We start from the raw sequence: 19,556 nt of genomic DNA, 5'->3' as shown, positions 1-19,556 counted from the left end.
CAAACTCATAGTATAGTGTCATAAAAAAGTCATACTACAGTTTGTCATAAAAAAGTCATACCATAATGTCATAAAAAAGTCATACTAGAGTATGTTATAACAAACTCATAGTACAGTATGTCATAAAAAAGTCATACTATGTCATAAGTCATAGTTTAGTGTGTCATAAAGTCATACTATGTCCTAAAAAACTCATAAGACATTCTATAGTATGTCATAAAAAGTCATAGTATACTGTCATAAAAAAGACACAGTATATGTCAAAAAAGTCATACTAGAGTATGTCATGACAAACTCATAGTATAGTATGTCATAAAAAAGTCATACTACAGTTTGTCATAAAAAAGTCATACTATGTCATAAAAAAGTCATACTAGAGTATGTCATAACAAACTCATAGTATAGTATGTCATAAAAAAGTCATACCATGTCATAAAAGTCATAGTTTAGTGTGTCATAGTCATACTATAATGTCCTAAAAAACTCATAAGACATTCTATAGTATGTCATGTCATTCTATAGTATGTTATAAAAAGTCATAGTATACTATGTCATAAAAATGTCATATTGTATAGTTAATCATTAAAAAAAGCCATAAAAAGTCATAGTATACTATCCTTTTAAAAATAATGTATAAGGATGATTATGTATTTAAAGAAGTCATAGCATGTTTATAAAAGTACATAAAAATGATGTATAAAATGAAGTGATAGTACAGTATGGCATAAGAAAAAAAATGTCTTCCCAGACCCCCTCAGAGGGTTGGGTCAGGGAGGGTGTATGAGTCAGTGTATTCCTAGTGGAAATAATAGTCATTTTTAAAAACTATGTGAAATATCCCACTTATCAAAGTGAGCTTCTCACTCAGTCACCAGCTGCTTATATGATGCATCGTTACCACAATCGTCCAACATTCTCAATAAACCCACATTTTTAAAATGTTTTTAATTTATAGTTGGAAAATTACATCTTTACATGAGCCCATTTAGATGTTACAGGCAAAACAGGCATCTATGAGTAACCACAGGCACACTATGGGCAGACTTGTACTATACTAGATAAAGCCACATGGAAAAGCTGTGGCCTCTGTTAAATATTGTATTTTTAAACTTCATCATTTTGAGGCAGTCTGCTTCACATAGTAACCAACCTGCATTTGGTCATTTTATGACACAGATGAGTCAAAGAAAAAAAAAAAAGTATGGTAAATTTTGGGATTTTAGATATCCAACTTATGTACAGGTCATGGCTCATTTAAAACAGGGTTCCCATTTTTCCTTTATATCCAAATCCACCAACCATTTGCTCTCTACACCCCACTGATTAACATCTGAAGCAATGCCAACCCCAATTTCGACCAGTGCCATGCTTGACCATCACTGCGGAGGAAACTTGCAAACTTCAGAGCAAACGGCATGTTGAATTCGGACATGTGGATACAACATCAAGTCTTTGACATAAAAATAGCCAAGGCATTCACACCATCACACAAACCCATACTTCTCCATGCTGCATCCTGTGTGTGTGTCAGTAGGGATTAATACAACCTGCCTTCCTCAGTTGCCCAGACATTAATTTGGGATATGGTTCTGGTTCTGCACAAAGCTATGCTACTGTTTCAGTACATTTCAGTAGATGATTAATCCTTTGCTGCAACACTTACTGGTGAGGAAGGACAAGAATTAACTGGTAGCTAGTATAGACAATGGAAAACCAACTTCTTTGTCCACACGGATACAAAGATGAGTTCAAGGAAGGACTTCAAGAAATATTTATTTGATAAAATTCAAGACTTTCCAGGCTATTGGGAACCCCGTAAACACAACCAAACAAGGACTGGATGCAGGATGGTTAGATTTTTCCAGGTTAGGATTTGATCTCAATGATCCCTTGTGCATGATGGCCATTTAACAAAAGAAAAAAAGAAAAAAGGGGGATTGGTGGGCATTGGAGGAAAATGTGTTTCCATGTACAGGAGGTACGTCATCTATTAATCGTCCGTAAGGTCCTGAACAAAAAGGACCTCGGAGCGGCTGAGTCCCGCCTCTTTCAATGTTGGAGGGTTGGGCTGCTCTTCAGTCGGAAGGCAGGGCAAGACTCGGCGAGGGAAGTTTGTAATTATCTGGAACTTCTCTGGGCTTTCTTTCAAAGAGAAGAGGAAGTCGTATATTACCTGTGAAAGAAAAAAATACCCAAGTGAATTGGGGGCAGTTGGATGAGCCTCCAGATACTTTGTTGTACACAGCACATCCTTTGACACTCGCAGCTTCTTATTTATTTGAACAAACTAGCCATTGTCAAATCTGAAAACAACTGGATAAATCAATCTGGGTCAACAAGGTGTGTACACAGGGTTTTGAACACAGTGATGCTCACCGTCAGAGACTGCCCAAAGAGGAATCGTCGCTCTACTCGAGTATCATTGGGCAGCTTAAACACTATTTTGACACTTTCTGGATCATCTGCAGGTGGCTCTGGGGGAAGACATTCTGACTTCCTCTCCTTCTCCTCTTCGAGCGTCTGGAATCAAAACAAAAATTGACAACATAAACCCAAAAAGAATTTTATGTTTTTATGGATGTTAATTATTTTTTAGAGATGACTGTCTCTACTAATTTAATTCATTGGTTGTGGTCTCCATGTATAGACCGGCATGTACAACATCAACTTAACAGAAAGTAGGACTCACTCTTCGTCTCCGCTCCTCGGCAAGAGCACTCTGTCTGACCTTCTCTTCCTCTTGCCTCAGCTGCTCCTCCTCCTCCCTTTTCTTTCGATCCTTCTCCTGGTCGGCACGGAGGGAGGCCAGATAGGCCTCGTCCTGCTGCTGCCTTAGCACTTGGGTCTGGTTCCTCTCCTCCCTGAAACAAAAAATAAAATCTGTACTTGTAAACTCTGAAATGTTTCTGGTCTACTAGCAGAGTGTGGCATTAAACAGAGAAAGATTTGAAATCATTTGTGCTTTGACTGAGTTCATTTACATGCACGATGGTATGCTTGGGTTTTGGAGGTTCCCTTTGATGTAATCACTGCATCACAGGGAGGTATGATTCATAACAGCGATTTGTCTGCTTACAGATGTATTGTTTCAACACCAAATCTGAAAGTAATTTTTTGCTAAAAAATCAGATAACCGATCCCCACTGAGATTTGTGAAGCTAGATTTTAATCCTAACTGCAATGTTTATAATGAACCAAGTATCAAAGTGAAATATATAAACAGGTCTGTCTTTTAAATTAAACATTAGCGATATGTCTTTATATGCTTTGGACTGTAACTGTCAAACTGAAATAAACTGAATTGCTTGATCGCAGACACCAGGCTGTCACATTTTGAGCCTCAATCTTTATCTCAAAACCAACAGATATAACTTCCAGTCTTCTCCAATATAGATAAAGATGAGACGTCTCATATCGAGCACTCTAGCGTGAATTTACTGACATTCAGTACCTTTCAAGGCGCTCTGACATCAGATGTGTTTGGTTGGCATCCATGATGAAGGTGAGCTGATTGATGAGGTCCTCTGGCTGAATGAGACCCTCGAGCCTGCCCACCACTGTCATCTTGCGGTCCTTCAGCATTATCATGGCCAAGAATGGGTAGGTGTTCTCTCGCAATGCCTGGGACACTGAAACACACCCAAACATTACACTGTCAAATCTCACCATTTCAAGAATGCTGCAACTATATTTTTATTAATCTAATTCAGATTGTCGACATCCCGCCCCGATTGTCGCATATCTTTTTAACACAGGACATGCACATAATGAAGTGTGATATTTCATATATTTGTCATGATCAGTGCTACCCATGTTACATAGTCACTGACAGCGTAGATATGAAGTGGTGGGTTAAATAATACATTTGCATACCTCTGTAGCCCTCAGGCTTGCTGGTTGAGCATGCCCAAAAGAGCATTCGTGTGTTGAGGAAGGTTACGACCTCTTCTGTACATAACGTGGAGCTAGGAAGTGACAGATCAGCAGCACAGAACAAACCATTTACAAAGGGAACACCTTCTTCTATGCACATGGATATACCAACACAGGTTATACAATAATAAACTAATATCAAACTAGAGCTAATGTGCCTTTATAACATATGGCAAACACCAACCAGACTGTATCTTCAGTAAAATAAACTCAAGCAACTGTATGACACAGCAACAACACGACAAAGCAACAACAGGTGCTGTATAACAGCTGACACTAAGGTGAGTAAGGTAATAAGTACCATACCGGCAAAACTCGTCAGTGTCTTGATGATCCTCCCCATGAAGGTACACTAATAAGTAACGGAGCTCCCGTTTGGCATCATTCAGTGCCTACATGTTTCAGAGTGAACAAAAGCAACGCAAAACATTGTAATTTCATCTTGTCCAGAACTGTGAGCAGAACTGTGTTTGAAATTGGGCATCTGTTCTCTGGTCTCACCTGGCTGTATGTTCCCTGGTAAAATACAGGATGCGACCGACCATACTTCTCCTCAAAACTATGAATGAAGGACACAACATCTCCAACGGGGTCTGTCACCCGACCACGAGGATCTGGCCTGATGAACCGCAGGGCAAACCTTGAAGAAAACAGAACATTGTGGTGATCAGTTACCTTCTTCTGTCCAGAAGCTCCAAGTTTAAATTAATGCGCTTGAATTACCTGAATATGTCCAGAAGTGTGTAATATGTAAATCTGAAAGGTAGCATTATCAAGTAGTAACTCCATCCTAGTAATCCCTGAAAAGAAGAACCATAGCACTACATTACATTTAAACAGTGGAAAATAGGTAGAAAACAAAATTCCAGTTCCGTTTTGTGACATTAAGATGCAATGAAAAATTTCGGAATCACATAGAACAAAAGAAACCACTTAGATTAAACCTTACGTAAGGACTGGCTTAAAGGTATACTATGCAGGATTGTGGGTTACGGTTTGTAAACATGCTTGCCAGCGAAAGCTTAAGTAAAAGCAAACCCCAGATTCACTTTTAACTTCACTATATTTGCATTTTGCCTTTTATATGCCTGCTGCTTATAGTCTGGCACCTGGTTGCTACCTTTTTATGAAGCCCCAACCTTACCTGAGCGCTGTGGGGGTACACGCCCATAAATGTCCCAACCAAAAATACACCACCACACACTTCTAGTGGATTGTAAGAGATGAGTGGGAGGGATTTCTTCTGAGTCTGTGCTTTGATTTTTAAGGAAAATCCTGCATAGTATACCTTTAAAGTCACGCTAGAATTTGGCTGTGTGTCAGGCATTTGCAATAGTTTTACAGTATACTGTTAGAGAAATCTTGTATCTTGTTTTGTGCCGTAAATATAAATGACACCTATGCAGAAATCTGATCCCAAAACACAAACATTAAGAGACATATGCAGACCTACCCTGGGTTGTGGCCTTGAGACGATGTAACTATATACTCTATGGTCTGCTGTATTGACCTGTAATGGTCTGGATGGTGGAGGGTTAAACACACTGGGCACTCCTTCCTGCTCATTAAGTCTGTCTTGTACTGCAGCCTAAAACACATACATTTCAGCCCATCATATTAGAGTCATAATAAAAAAAAAAGACAGATTAATCAAAGCAAGCCAACACAGTTCACAGCAATTGTATAAGAATTAAAATATAAACAGAGCCATGACAATGGAATTGTAAATCATGTGAGACTTTTAAATTGTGTTTTTCCCCATGTGACTAACCTCTATGTTCCAATTATGTTGCTCTAATGTTCGACGACATTGGTCCATTGACTCCAAACCAGTTAGATCCTGTTAAGACACAAAAAGAAAGTCAGTCTGAAGGCCTCATGTTGCTCAGGACAGCAGGTATGTATAGTCGGGGCTTACTTCAGTGACTTACAGGCTACCGGTTAGCTGTGGCAACTTCTTCATGTAAAAGTTGGCAAAAATCATCCAAAACTAAACTGGCACGGTTGTCAAAGACTTGAAATGAATTGATTAATGTAACTTAATACCTACTCTTCAGCTGGGCAGCTAACTAAACTCGAAATTAACGTCAACATGCACAGAGAAAAATCGTTTATCCCAAGCAGGCTAACGTTTATGGTTAATGTTAGCTAGCTCTCCACCACACCAACTGACGGAGAGCGTACCAATTATAGTCTAAATCAGCTAGCTTTAGAACAGGCTACTTATTGAACGAAGAGGAAATATGCATCACCCGTGTTTTCATAAAAACAATGATTTATCTTAACGTAGCTAAAAACTGTTGTGTTGTGTCGCTGAGAAACTTCAGTGACAGCTCGATCTTGCCTGCTGTGCTAATGTTAACTCAGCAACTGTTTAGTAGGGAGCGTCAGTGCACATCTTCCGTTAGCCAAGTTAACGTAAAGTCACAGAAATCACATTAAAAACGCTGCACGAGTGATGCGGGTTGACAAAGATGAATTTAGTGTATGTCTTTGAGTAAAACAAAACAAACGTTAGGCTGTTTCTGTCCACCCATGGCCCTTAAAGTCTGCTAACTTGTTAGCTAGCTTAGCTAACGTTAGCTAGCTTTGCTAACGTTAGCTATGACTCAAGTTGACGGGTAACGTTCGAGGGCTGGGGGTAAGTTGGCTGTGCAAAAAGCGTTAAAACACGCCCGGTTCCGCCTAAATACAGCGAGACGGTGTCAACGATAGCGTATTAACATGTGAGGTTTCAAATGGAGACGTATTAGTGTGGAATTTAGGCTGTCTACCTGAAACTGAAGGAGTTTTTCGGTCTGCGCCTGAGATAATTCTGGCTCCTCTGGCGCCGCCATCTTACCTCGCCAATCATCTAGCAAGGCGTAACAACGTCAACTGTCTTTTCCTGATGCTGGCTGAGCTCTACTGACCTCTGCGGGCTGCTGCCGCCTAGCGGCCTGGAGGAGCATCTCCACAGCGGTCTACTGTAACTATGGTCCACTGTGTGTTAATGTGTTAACTGCAAGTAAAAAAAACACTCCACAAAAAACAAAAATAAGTAAACTTACAGAAATATAAAAAAATTCGCCAATACACAAATAAATTAAAAAACAAACAAACAAAAAAAAAAAAACAGGCTTAGGTGTGACTTCTTTTTTTTTTTCCCCCCTCCCCAAAGCTACATATATTTTTCCTTGAGCCTCCCGGAGTGATGCATGACCCTCCCTCACCATAAAATATTTAAATTGGGTTTTTTTTTTTTTTTTTAAATTTTTTACCCTTTTATGTTTGAAAGTTAAAAGGTTAAGTGGAAATCCTGGAGCTGGTGTAATATTGGCAATTTTTAAAGAAAAAAAATGCCATCCAAACACGTTTTCTTTAAAAATCTGCAATAAAATAAATACAGAATACAACCATTTAAATTTGTATGCACCTCCCCAAGCCAAAAAAACAAAAAACAAAACACAAGTCTGTCTCCAGTGCTTGAAAAATTATGACATACTTTGTACCCCCCCCCCCCCACACACACACACACACACATACACACACACAAGTAATGAACAGTCCCTAATTTAACAATAAATGAAAAGCATTTGTGAATATCTTCCTAATATTTACAACATTCAAAGAAGCATTTGTGAATCAATTTTTTAAATTTGTGTATCAACAAGGCAGTTATGGATCTCAATTCTACGCTAGTGTTTTAAGACAAACTTTCTGAACAAATCTCTCAGTACCACTTGGCCATTTTCGAGAGCATGTTAACGCCTGTGGACAGTGTCATTTACACATTTCAACGAACCCACAGTCTATCAATGAAACTTTTAATTTATTTGTAAAATAATGTATTTAGAGATATTTAATGAGTGGATTTTTTTCTGTGTATTTGCAGACATATATCAAATGTTTTTATGAGTTTACAAATGTATTTACAAATATATACAAATAATATTGAGACAAATCTATATCCATACACCATTGATTTAGATTGGTGAAATCTGTATCAGGGGATATTTATAGTCTGTCAAAAATGAAAGTGACACACCCATCTTCTGTTTGACCTCGATGTTCGTGAGTCATAGTTGTCAAATCCCAAAGAATGTTGCTGTTAGCTATTGAAATGTTGTACATTATGAAAATATATAAAACAGTGCAAACTAGCAATTTGAGGACATGACCTTTGACTGTAATAAAAGGCATACCTTACTATTTTATGACAAACCTAACATTTTTGGATAAACCATAAGCGATAATGAAAATAATCATGTTTGCAGCAGCTCCTCAGTAACAAATTATTTTGTAATGATTGTTATTTTCTTTGGTAAATGGTATTTGTTGTCAGATGTTTTTCATATTATTGTTGTTTTGTGTTTGGGAGTAACTAGCTCCATGTGATTAAATAACACAATCAATGTGACTGAAATCAGTTACAATTACTGAGCATAAAATGTGTAATTAAATCACACTACTGGTAAAAATGTTGGTGATTACAAAGGGGTTACATCCAAATTAGGCTGTGCAGGAATGCCTTCTTTTGGCATAGTCTTATTTTTGGCAATTTTTCAGCTTTATTGCCCAGTTTAAAACATTTGTTAGAAAAGAACAAGAGTAACAAAATGCAATAAGGTACATTACTGTGATAAAGTAACTGACCGTTGCTTATTACATTTTTTACCTGTAGTGTGTAGCCTGTTACATTTCACAAGTAACCTACCCAACACTGCCTGCAATAAATACTTAACGTTATTTTTGATATTTCCACCTGTGGAAATATGAGTTTTATTTCTGGAAATTAATAAAAACTGCACATCAGTGAAAGGGCAACACCTCCCTTTCTGAAACAATTAGAGCAGAGTTTTTAGGAGTGAGGCCGACACTTCTTCTATCACATCTCTCTCTGTCACTCTGTAACGCACACACAAACAAAGCTCACACATTTTGAACTACTTGAGTGAAAATGTATTTATTTGGCCATTTGTGGTTTGACTTCCACAAACTTTATTAAACTGAAAAAGAAAATCCAGTGAATTGTTTGAATGTAAAAGTTAAGTTTGTAAGAATATTCCCACAGGCTGAATGGTCAGTAAGGTAGTGTACATTCGGCAAAGACAAAGCTGACACACGAGGGTCATTTAATTTTCTTACTCTTAAACATTCTGTAAAATAAAAAGCAAACATCGATTAGAAAATAATCAGATTTTCAACATAGCACACTACAGAATTTGTACGCCCATCGTCACTTCTTCCCCTCTACCATAATGATGTGGTACCCAAACTTGGTCTTGACAGGGGGGTCTGTGTAGACCGGTTTATCCATGGAGCTGACAGGTAGGGCAAATGCTGCATCCTGGAAAGGTCCGACCATGGATCCTCGCGTCATCCATCCCAGATCACCCTGACATGACACAAGAAGACACATTGTATGCACCTGATAGGGATCCAAAGCCGGGACAAAGGTGAGTGTATATGAGCAACAAAGACAAATAGTTCATTGTACTGAAAATAGAAACTGTGAAGCTTTGAAGGCAGCGAGCAACGCAGGAACCTGGAGTATTTTTTTTTATAGCTTCAGTTACCAGACATAATTAGGTCACAGATAAGGACGTGAGATCAGTGCTTTGTTGCAAGTAATGATTCCAGCGAGTCAAATATTTACACAGTGTCCCTGAGTAACAGCCTCATCCCCACTGACACTTCCCAGTATCTGAGAGTACACCAGTGTAGGTGTAGTGCTGGCGTGCAGTTATGAATAAGCAGGGGATGTACATAGTTGGTGAAATAAAGCACATATGCTCAGCCAACTTTCTGTAATGAGTAAAAGGGAAGTAAAACACTATTTTTCATCAGGCTGGAATTCATTAACCATTAAGACTCATTATGAGTTTTAGGCCTGTTCATTATATTGTTTATTGTACATCATCTCCCCTATTTGTCACCGTGAGTTAGGATATATTCAGTGGGGGTGGGGGAAGTAAATCAATACAGCATAGTGTCGCACTATTTTTGTGTTGCAATATCACATCGATACATGGACTCCAAGTATAGATGTTTTTATCATGGAAATTATTGATATTAAAAATACAAATTAAACTTTTGTTAGCCTGCTAGAATAATAATTAAACCTTCTTTTTGCACACTAGATACAATTTGCTGCTATAAAAATTACTAAAGTGAGATAAGCAGACTGAAAACTTTATGTTATTAGAAAAAAATAGACGTTGATAAAGTTTTCTTTTGGGGACACTGTGAACAGTTGCAATACTCAGTATATCGAAGCACATTTAAAACGCAATAATATTGTATCGTGACTTAAGTAAGTTTGTGATAAAATGTTATTGCAAGGCCTTTATTGATTCCCACCGCCAATTTTCTGTCTTGAAAAGTATTGTTCAAAAAAGTCAGTGCTTTAATTTTAATGCAGCTTTTCCCTATCCAGAATGAAGACATAATTACGGGATTTGCTGTCATAAACAGACCCTATTTATATGACCGTATATGTACAAATATTATTGTGTTCTTTGGATTTTTCCAGTTAAACTGACTTTGCAACAATGACATTATCCACACCGCATACCATGGGATATGACAAATACTGACTTAGTAACGTAGTTGTGACAAATGTTTCATTTCTACATGAGTCATGATAAACAAGAGCCAAAAAAAAAAAGCTGCACAACAGATTTGAGTGTGTGTTCTTACTCCTTGTCTCGCTTTGTCTTCACTGTATTGTGACGCTACTTCACTGAAACGGACTCCAGCCTTCAGTTTCTCCATTGCCTCCATGCATTTTCCATGTTTTTCACAGAGGATGTGTCGAACCTGGGGGAGAGCACAGATCATAAAAGGCACTGTTAGACTTCCAGGAATAAATTGTGATTAAAATTCAACCTTGAACAACTTAAAATCACTGCAGACACTGTGCTTAGTAAACATAAACAGAGCATCCCAGTGGTAGATCGTGTATACAGCTTATAATGTATGTCACAAAGTTCCTAAACTTCTCCAAAGGTCATGTTTATGCAGCCAAATCGTATTTTCCCAGCAATAGCCTTGAGATAAAACAAGATGCTTGAGGTATTTTCTGAGAATTAACTGCGGCTTTGAAAGTTACAAAGTGCTTTACATGTCAATAATCAAAACAGACTAGATATGAAAAAGACAACTTTTAAAAGAACTGATAAAAACAATTTAGTGTATAAAAACAGAGGAAATAAAAGACAGTCTAAATGAACTTAAACTCAAGTATAATTAGGAAAGGCTCTCTGATAAAAGTATGTTTTAAAAAGGGATTTGGAAGAGATCACTGACTCAGCCAACCTAATTTCCTTGGGCAGACTGTTCCAGAGCCTCAGGGCCCTGACAGCAAACGCTCTGTCATATTTCCTTTTCAGCCGAGCCTCTGGAACAGACAAACGACCGAACATCTGCCTGAGGACCGCAAAGTACGGCACTGAGAGGTCGGAAATACAGCTGGTAGATAGACCATGAAGAGCTTTAAAAGTAGTCAGTAAAACCTTACTAAAACATACTGTAAGGCAGTGTTAAGAGGCTAAAGCTGGAGTGATGTGATCAGGTCTTTTGGTTCTGGGTAAAAGCCTGGCAGCTGAATTCTGTACAGTCTGGAGTCGATTCATAAATTTTTGATTCAGGCAAGCCAAGACGCTGTTGCATTGTTGTATTTTGAAGACTATAAACATATGATTGCACAAGCTTTGTGACATGGTGCTTTAAACTGAAATTACTGTCAAACCCGACTCCAAGAAAGAAAGTGACTGTGAAGATATCTGCTGACAAAGATGGAAAATCTCTAACATTAAATAATTTCAAAGGTGCAACAGGTTGTCTCTTGACTTTTTTAGATTACAGAAATTTGTACATGGTTCTTTGATTTACCTCCAATTCTACTTTTTAATCAGGCATGCCCAAGTGCAAAATCTGGTCCCCACTCTAAAGAAAAAACTTAACATTTGAGGTATCATTTCCTCCCAGCCAGCTCATCCAAAAGTGGCTTTGAGGTGGGAGGAAGAGTCATTGTTTGATAAAAAAAAAAATCCCCTGTTGTGTCACATTTGACTTTTGCAGTGCAGCTAAGTGTAATAGATGTTACCTTCACAGCAGTGCCTCCCTTTGGTGTTTTCTCTTTCTTGTCAGCGTCTGCACTTCCTGAGGCTGCTCCTACACAGTTACGAGATTAAACACCAGTGAAAGACCGTTGCATACAACAACACTGTCGCAAACGATATGACAATGTTAAATCTTGTGAACCACATAATATGGATAGCTAGTGTACTTTAGTTCTTTGCCACCAGCTAGCTAGTTTATGTGGCTGACTTTAAGCTAACAGTTCATATCACGTCGTTAACAACAGACAGCTGATGGACCACTGACCTTTACCACCCTTACCACCTTTCCCCTTAGGTGGCATTTTGGATTAATGTTTGCTAAAATTTAAGAAATTACGAAAAAACACAGCCTGTAATAGCACGCGCTCATTCTATGTTGTGATAGACCTGCGCAGAAACCTGCGCCAGCTGACAGCGCAAGTGTTTCTTCTTCTTCGGCTACTTTTTGGTAGACTGCAGCCTCTCAATGGCCACACCGCCACCCAGTGTCATATATCAGAGCGTGCAGTCTCAGATAATACAGCCATACTGCAATTCATAGAGTGATAGAGCTGCAAAGATAAATCGATAAGATGTCATTGCCGACTATTTCATTAATTACTAACTAATTTTTCATACTCGGTTCACCGGTTTAAGCCAAAATTGTCTGATTTCAGCTTTTTAAATGCGAACATTTTCTGGTTTCCTTACTTCTCTGTGACAGCAAACTGATTTTTCTGGAGGTTGTGGCCAAAACGAGACATTTGAGGGCGTTATTTTGGTCTTTGAGAGACACTGTCGACATTTTTTCACTATTATGTTGCATTTTAAAGACTAAACAATCAATTGATTAATAAAGAAAATAAAGCACAAATTAATCAGCAACCACAATGATCGTTTGTTGCAGCCCTTACTTTTCCCTTATCTTCCTTTTACGGGCATTTTTAAGTTTAATCCGAGGGCTATAACAGGCCTATACGAGGTCATATTTTTCATGCCATTAGAATTTATTATTTATTGACTTATTTAACTCGCACGTTATTTATTTAGCAGCAACACACACAGTAACAATTACTAACTAATTAATTAGGTGTTGTAATAACCCTGAAAAAGAAAGTCATATTAAAATCGTTACTGAAATAAAACAATTCATTATTATTATTCCTCCTATCCGATTTCAGGGCGTCACAGCGAGGTGGTTACTATGGCAACGAAACTGAACACAGACGCTTGGTGAGGTATGTTGACATTGACAGCGGTGCTGCTCGCCTCGTCACTGTTTTAACTGTTTTTATTAACCTTTCCTGATACGAGTCAGCACTGTGAATTCGGTATACAGTCATCTTGAGCTCAGTGGAGTGGGCGGATTCAAAGGTCAAGACCCAGGCATTAAAAAAAGCTAAAGACAAAACATGGAGGAGTACGAGAAGGTGTTGTGTTTGGGCAGGGGAGGATCGGCGGAAGTGTTCCTGATGAGGCACGTGGAGCAGAAGAGCCTGCACGCGGTGAAGAGGATAAAAGTAGAGGATACAAGGAGAGCAAAAACACAAAGGGCAATTCTCCAAGAGGCTGAGATCATTAGGAGACTGGAGCACCCTCACATAGTTAAATGCAGCGATGCCTTTGTGAACTCTGATGGATTCATTTACATTGTGATGAACTACTGCGATGGTGGGACATTAGATGACAAAGTGAAAGAGAGGAAACCAGAGGAGTTTTTCACAGAGGATACAGTGCTGGGGTGGTTTGCACAGGTCACTATGGCTTTACATTATATACACACAGCTAAGGTACTACACAGGGACATCAAAACATCCAATGTACTGCTGACAAAGCAAGGCATGGTGAAGTTAGGTGACTTTGGGATATCCAGAGTGATGACCAACACAGCTGACATGGCCTCCACATGTGTTGGGACACCCAGCTACCTCAGTCCAGAGCTGTGCCAGGACGTCCCATACAGCTCCAAGTCTGATATCTGGGCTCTTGGCTGTCTGCTGTATGAGGTATGTGCCCTCAGACCTCCGTTTGCAGCCACAAACCTCCTGAGTCTGTTCTACAAGATCACCAAAGGAGAGTATGATCCCGTGCCCAACATCTACTCCAACAACATCTCCTCTTTGATCCAGAGCATGCTCTGCCTCAACCCAGAAAACAGGCCAACAGCTGCCTGTGTACTCAACAGTGCTAATGTGCAACATCACCTGGAGTTTATCAAGCACACAGAGACCGGCTGGGTTAATGTGTCTGTATCTGAAGGGAAGAGCTGTGACAATAACGTAGAAGGGCAAAACACAGACACCACACTACAGCCAGATGTTCTCAGTCAGTCCCACCTCTGGGAGGAAAAAGAGCACAACACAGAGGCCAGTTCCAGTGATTTGGAGGACGAACATCATGTGAGTGATAGAGGACAAAGCCACTGTGACTGCCTCTATCCTGAGGACTTTGATGAAGATGAAAGTTTGTCCTCTCTTGAGGAGTGCAGTGAACACTTGGCGTCGCCCACGAGGAGTGATTCTGCTGAAGCTATTTGTAATGTAGAAGGTAAAGTGAAACATCTTGTTATCAGTGATAGAAGAAACAGTCAGATCCTTTGTAAAAGTACTATTAACAGTGTTAAAATATTCAAACCTGTCATTCAAAATCCTCAATAGAGCAGCAAAAGGCCTCATTGAGCTTGTATGCTCTCCTTGTGTCAGCATGGGCCCTCTCCGGGTACTCCAGCTTACCCCCACAGTCCAAAGACATGCAGGTTAGGTTAACTGGTGACTCTAAAAAAGACCGTAGGTGTGAATGTGAGCGTGAATGGTTGTTTCTATAGCCCCATTTCCACTGAGCAGTACAGTACGGTTCAGTTCAGTTAAAGCCTCAGTGTGTAAAAATAGTGAGTAACAGTGACAAAAGCGGTCAAATTCTAGATTGCAGCGCTCACTCACTCACTCCTCCTGTCGGGTAAGTGACGGTGGCCTCGTAGGACAAAAAGCCTTATGCAGACAGCAGAGTTTTTCGAGTTTTTCAGGAGTATCTAGTGACGAGGTGAATATTTATTTAGGAATCTAAACCATGTTACGATTTGTTATAGCTTACCAGTGAGATATAGGTTATCTGTGAGGTATATGTTAGGAGTGTTTTATTTCTAATTGTTTTGGTAAAAGGAGCATTAGCACAGTAATGCTAAAATAACACGTTTTATGTGATAGTCACGGCACAGTGCGGCAAATATAGGTTAGTACGATTATAATATATGCGTTTCCGGAGTGTTCTTCCACAGGACACAGGGAGAGGAGGTAGAGGGAGAGGATGAGGAAGAGGGAGAGGGAGAGGAAGGGGGAAGAAGCGGTGCAGTAACGGCCAGGCGAAGAGGTGTGTCTCGGCTACCCAGAGGGAAGAGGAGGAGGAGAGGGTGGCAGCCTTCACAGCAGCGCGAGATGAATCAACAGATTAGGCTGTAGGCTAGGCTAACCATTTAGCTGTAGCTCTGGGATAACAGTAGCCAAGGCTAGGATAACGTTAGCACGTAAATGTAACGTTAGCCGTCACTCGAACTTAGACGAGGGAAAAGTAGTTGCAAGCATGAAGACAAAATGATTTTAAAATATCAAATTGAATTACCTGTCTAGCAGAAAGCAGGCAACCTCCGCATCCCTTGTGAAATCCTTCTCCTTCAGGAGTTCTTTCCACCTGGAATAAGCAACGCCGATATTCATAACATATGCAAAACATATGTGTGGTCCTCCATTTAAAGTGTGATAGAATCATAAAAGTACAAAGCAGGTTCACGCAGAAGCACCCCGGATTGATCTTCACCTTCTCTGTCTCCAGTGACAGCAAGTTCTAGGTAAACGCGAAAAGCGAAGCGCGTATATCCCTTTCGGCCACTGTATTCAAATATGGCGATGCAAGAGGGCAGCCTCCAGCAGACCATGCCCTGCCTGTGTATATATAGAGAAATCATTCTAAGCCTCTGAGAAAGCTTCCATTTGTATGTGAATTGCATTACACTTTAGTAAATATATATTAGGTTTGGAAGTTCGGTACACTTTTTTTCCATTTCCACTGTGAAAAGTTGTGGATGGCACCAATGGAACCGTTCTGTACAGCAGCCGCTGGAGTCTGAGAAAAAAAATAACTTAATTCACTGGGCTGACTGCCAGCAACTTTTAATGTGTCACATTAACTTGTAATATTACTCAATGTATGAGTTGACAACGTTTATCAATCAGCACACCTTAAATTTCATTGTGATGCCTTTGACTAGTACTTAAGTTTCTATATGACATATACTTTAAGTAATGACTGGATCTTCAAGCGTTTATATATAGTCATTTCGACCAGGTTATGTGAACTGCATATATTCTAAACCTCGGAGAAAAAAATCGTTGTGCAGCGTCGTTCCTGTTGGCTCTAGCAACACTAAACCCTAAACTTGCCTGAGAAGGACTAAATGCACAAACCTGCTATTTTCAAATATCCCATTAAGAGACTCTCACTGCAGACTATTTTATTTTGTTCAGAAAATGTTGGCGTGCAGCCTTGTTCTGTGGACGATAAATGAGATACAGACTTTCCTCTGTGTCAGCGGTAATGAGGAAATACAGTGAGTGCTGGACGGAGCAGTGAGTGACGACAATCCCGCCCACATGAAAACGAACTGTTTGCGGTGGAAACGCTAGGGTCTATGTACCATGTCTGAAGGGTTACTTTTGGTTCCAAAGTTACCATACCGAAAGTGTTTGGTGGAAAGGGGGCTTTACCCTCTACATGGATCCTAACTGATCCTCGTGTGGACTCCAGTTCCACTAGACCCAGTTGCTTTTTCTCCTTAGTAAAAGCTGGGATCTTAAGCTCAGCATTGTACAGACCAACTGAATCTGCTACATCATTTTTGAGTATGTCTGTGCTCCTGCTCTTAGGTCTTTCAGCTTTTCAATAAAAATCTCAAAGCAATCAATAATACAGGCAATTTACGAAAGAGCTGTCTAAATGTCATGGGCATTGACAGCTTAACTTAATCTGGCCAAAACACAAGTGCTTAAAGAAGTTTTGCATTCAACAATTCAATGGTGCTTCTAAATATTCCACTGGCAGCTGGAATTGATATCTTAAAGATACAACCAATGAAAAGGGAAGGTTCATTTTCAGCTTTTCACAATAGTTAATAGGAGTTGTTGGAAGGGAGAGAGGTTTGTACCAGTCTGCAGACATGAAATCACTAACGTTAAAGCTACCTGTAACTTGGAATATGTGGGGATTCCAGTCATTGCCTCCACTTTTTTATCATCTTCTTTAAAAGCCAGTTTATCAAATGTTCCCGAATTAATAATGTCCTTAAGCCTATGGTCTTCCTCTCTGAGGTCATTACATTCCCTTTGTAATCTTTTCCTTGCATGATTTATTGTCACACTGTTGCCCATCCTCAGCAGGTGGCTCCGGTTCAGCGTCTGACAATGATGACAGTTCTAGGAGGACATTCACAGCATCTTGTTTTGCAAGACAGATGGTACCCAGTCAAGGGACGACGAGTTATCAGATTTGGTACCTCTAACGATACAAAAAGTGATTATGTCCAACATTTTTCAAGTTATAAGTTATGTGTTAAGTTAGTCAGGTGTATTCCATCATTCCTGGAGACAGGTAACACCCCCTTCCTTCCAAAAACTGCTGTTAGCTGTTAAGACTTAAAATGAACATTCCTCTTAACCAGATAACTTATCTAGCTAGCGTAACGTTAACTCGTCAAGACCACTGGAGTTGTTACGTCGGTACATGAAAACAAACCATATCAGAACGATTACATAAAGCGCTAAAACTACAATAACTAAATTGCTCAGTGTTTACTTGAGCTCACCTTTGACGTAATGTTCACTGCAAAGACGTGTGTGCTTTGATGGTTGCCATTCTTGTCCCTCCCTGGGGACAGAGGCTGTCATTGGTTCACTCAGTTTTAAAGTGGGAATGCTCAGCCACAGTGTTGACTACTTATTTCACTCATGATGCGTCTTATGGCATTTAAAAAAAACTCAATATGAACATATTACAAAGGCTGAAACTTGATTTTCATTGGAGGGGCTCTTTAAATGTTCTATCAAGAAAGTCATTTGTGCTTTTTTTTTTTTTTTACCAGACATCAAGAGAATAGTTTAATATTATTCTCACTGTCTGAGACTGATAAGCACCTATAAGCGCCAAAGCTACACATCTATACAGCTACAAATCAAGGTTTTAATAGGTAGTTATGTATATAAACAGGAATGATCAAAACAAAAGCCTTCAACAACTCCTTCTCTCTTACAGTATTTCCGGAGGCTCCTGATGTCTCAGACCAAGAGTATCCAGATGACTTTGAGGAAGCTGAGGTGGAAGAAGAATATGAGGATGAAGTGGCCTCGGTTCACACTGCTGCTCTTCGGCAGCCCCATGACGATGCGGTGGAAGAGGAGTTTCAGCTCTGTGATGCTGGAGGATTGACCATCACACTGAAAGCACTGAAGGAAAAGGGCTAAAAAAACTATCATAAACTCTTACAGTTTAATAGAACACAATGTGAAATAAAGGGACCTTAACAGCTGGAACAATGACTTATCTGACAAAGGCCTTATTTATTAAGTGTTTTCTGCACCAGGACACCAGGCCTTCAGTGTCTGAGGAACATTATAGGGCTGAAATAAGACGTTTACTGCTAGATGAAGTTGAAAACACTTGGTGGGGCTAGAGAGAATGAATGAAGTCCTGTTCAGTGTGTGCTGTTACAAATGGCTGTTAAGTGACGTGAATGTCCCTGAGTTCAGTTTCTGATTAGCGTCATAAGGACTGCTGGTAAAGATGAATAAATGAGTAAGCGGATTATTTTATAAAATAGTAATAGGAAATTTAGTATTCAAGCTCTTACAGTATCTGAAATCACTTTATTTTTATTCTTCAGTAAAAAAAAGCAATTAACTTGTAAACTACATTTTATATATCACAGTATGACTAAAAAATATAAAAGCACCATTACATATCCTAATGCTTCACACTGTATTTTATTCTCTCAGCTTTCTCTTTTAGTGTTCTTTGTTATGTCATCACATAATATTTGAAATAAAACAGCCTTTCAGTGCTTATCTTTGCCTCAAAATGAGATAAAAGCACAGTTTTGCATGCAGCTAGGCCTTCAAAGGAAGTATGTGGTGTATGCAGCTTGCCGCAAAGATGTTATGATAACATCTTAAATACATCTAAAATTAAAAAAAAGGAACCAAGAAGAAGAAGCATATGTATGAAGAGAAATACATATAGAAGCTGTATGTGCGCCTTCCTATAGAAAACACAGGTTGGCGGCAGTGCGGACTGTCATCAACAGACCCAGATTTAGCTTTGCGACTGTACTCATCCACAGCAAGAATCAATCATACCTAATATGAAAACACCCTTATTCTGTCGTAGCGTTCTCGGTTCTGAAGCAGAGAATGCACCCATATACAGGACATTCCCCTGGGTGCTTTCCCAGTTCATTGTCTGTGGAGCAGCACCAGACTTTATCCTTGATGACATCAC

The 19,556-nt window shown here is 39.4% G+C and overlaps 3 protein-coding genes across 4 annotated transcripts; 1 reads left to right on the top strand and 2 right to left on the bottom strand.

Annotated features, from left to right (window-relative positions):
• Nucleotides 1–928: 928 nt before the first annotated feature.
• Nucleotides 929–6,834, bottom strand: faf2 (Fas associated factor family member 2). Of its 2 annotated transcripts, none has more exons than XM_050042695.1 (11): nucleotides 6,708–6,834; nucleotides 5,705–5,773; nucleotides 5,387–5,521; nucleotides 4,657–4,733; nucleotides 4,435–4,573; nucleotides 4,240–4,325; nucleotides 3,874–3,965; nucleotides 3,452–3,629; nucleotides 2,690–2,861; nucleotides 2,377–2,520; nucleotides 929–2,173 (listed from the first exon to the last, which is right to left on the bottom strand). In XM_050042695.1, exons 1-11 carry the CDS (start codon nucleotides 6,768–6,770, stop codon nucleotides 1,991–1,993), a joined length of 1,338 nt encoding a protein of 445 aa, XP_049898652.1. In that variant the 5' UTR covers nucleotides 6,771–6,834; the 3' UTR covers nucleotides 929–1,990. The 2 variants fall into 2 exon arrangements, with proteins under 2 accessions (XP_049898652.1, XP_049898653.1); XM_050042696.1 differs by lacking the exon at nucleotides 6,708–6,834 and adding an exon at nucleotides 5,865–6,101.
• Nucleotides 6,835–8,862: 2,028 nt separating this feature from the next.
• pin4 (protein (peptidylprolyl cis/trans isomerase) NIMA-interacting, 4 (parvulin)) lies at nucleotides 8,863–12,466 on the bottom strand. The gene is made up of 4 exons (XM_050043155.1): nucleotides 12,304–12,466; nucleotides 12,023–12,090; nucleotides 10,615–10,734; nucleotides 8,863–9,310 (listed from the first exon to the last, which is right to left on the bottom strand). The coding sequence occupies exons 1-4, from the start codon at nucleotides 12,338–12,340 to the stop codon at nucleotides 9,152–9,154; spliced, it is 384 nt and encodes a 127-aa protein (XP_049899112.1). The 5' UTR covers nucleotides 12,341–12,466; the 3' UTR covers nucleotides 8,863–9,151.
• A 799-nt stretch (nucleotides 12,467–13,265) lies between these two features.
• nek12 (NIMA-related kinase 12) lies at nucleotides 13,266–19,191 on the top strand. The gene is made up of 2 exons (XM_050041580.1): nucleotides 13,266–14,564; nucleotides 18,315–19,191. The coding sequence occupies exons 1-2, from the start codon at nucleotides 13,430–13,432 to the stop codon at nucleotides 18,521–18,523; spliced, it is 1,344 nt and encodes a 447-aa protein (XP_049897537.1). The 5' UTR covers nucleotides 13,266–13,429; the 3' UTR covers nucleotides 18,524–19,191.
• The last annotated feature ends 365 nt before the right edge of the window (nucleotides 19,192–19,556 follow it).

Source organism: Epinephelus moara, chromosome 4, assembly GCF_006386435.1.
Source record: "Epinephelus moara isolate mb chromosome 4, YSFRI_EMoa_1.0, whole genome shotgun sequence".
In the NCBI taxonomy this organism is placed as follows: Eukaryota; Metazoa; Chordata; class Actinopteri; order Perciformes; family Serranidae; genus Epinephelus; species Epinephelus moara.
This window is presented reverse-complemented; position numbering and strand designations above follow the sequence as displayed.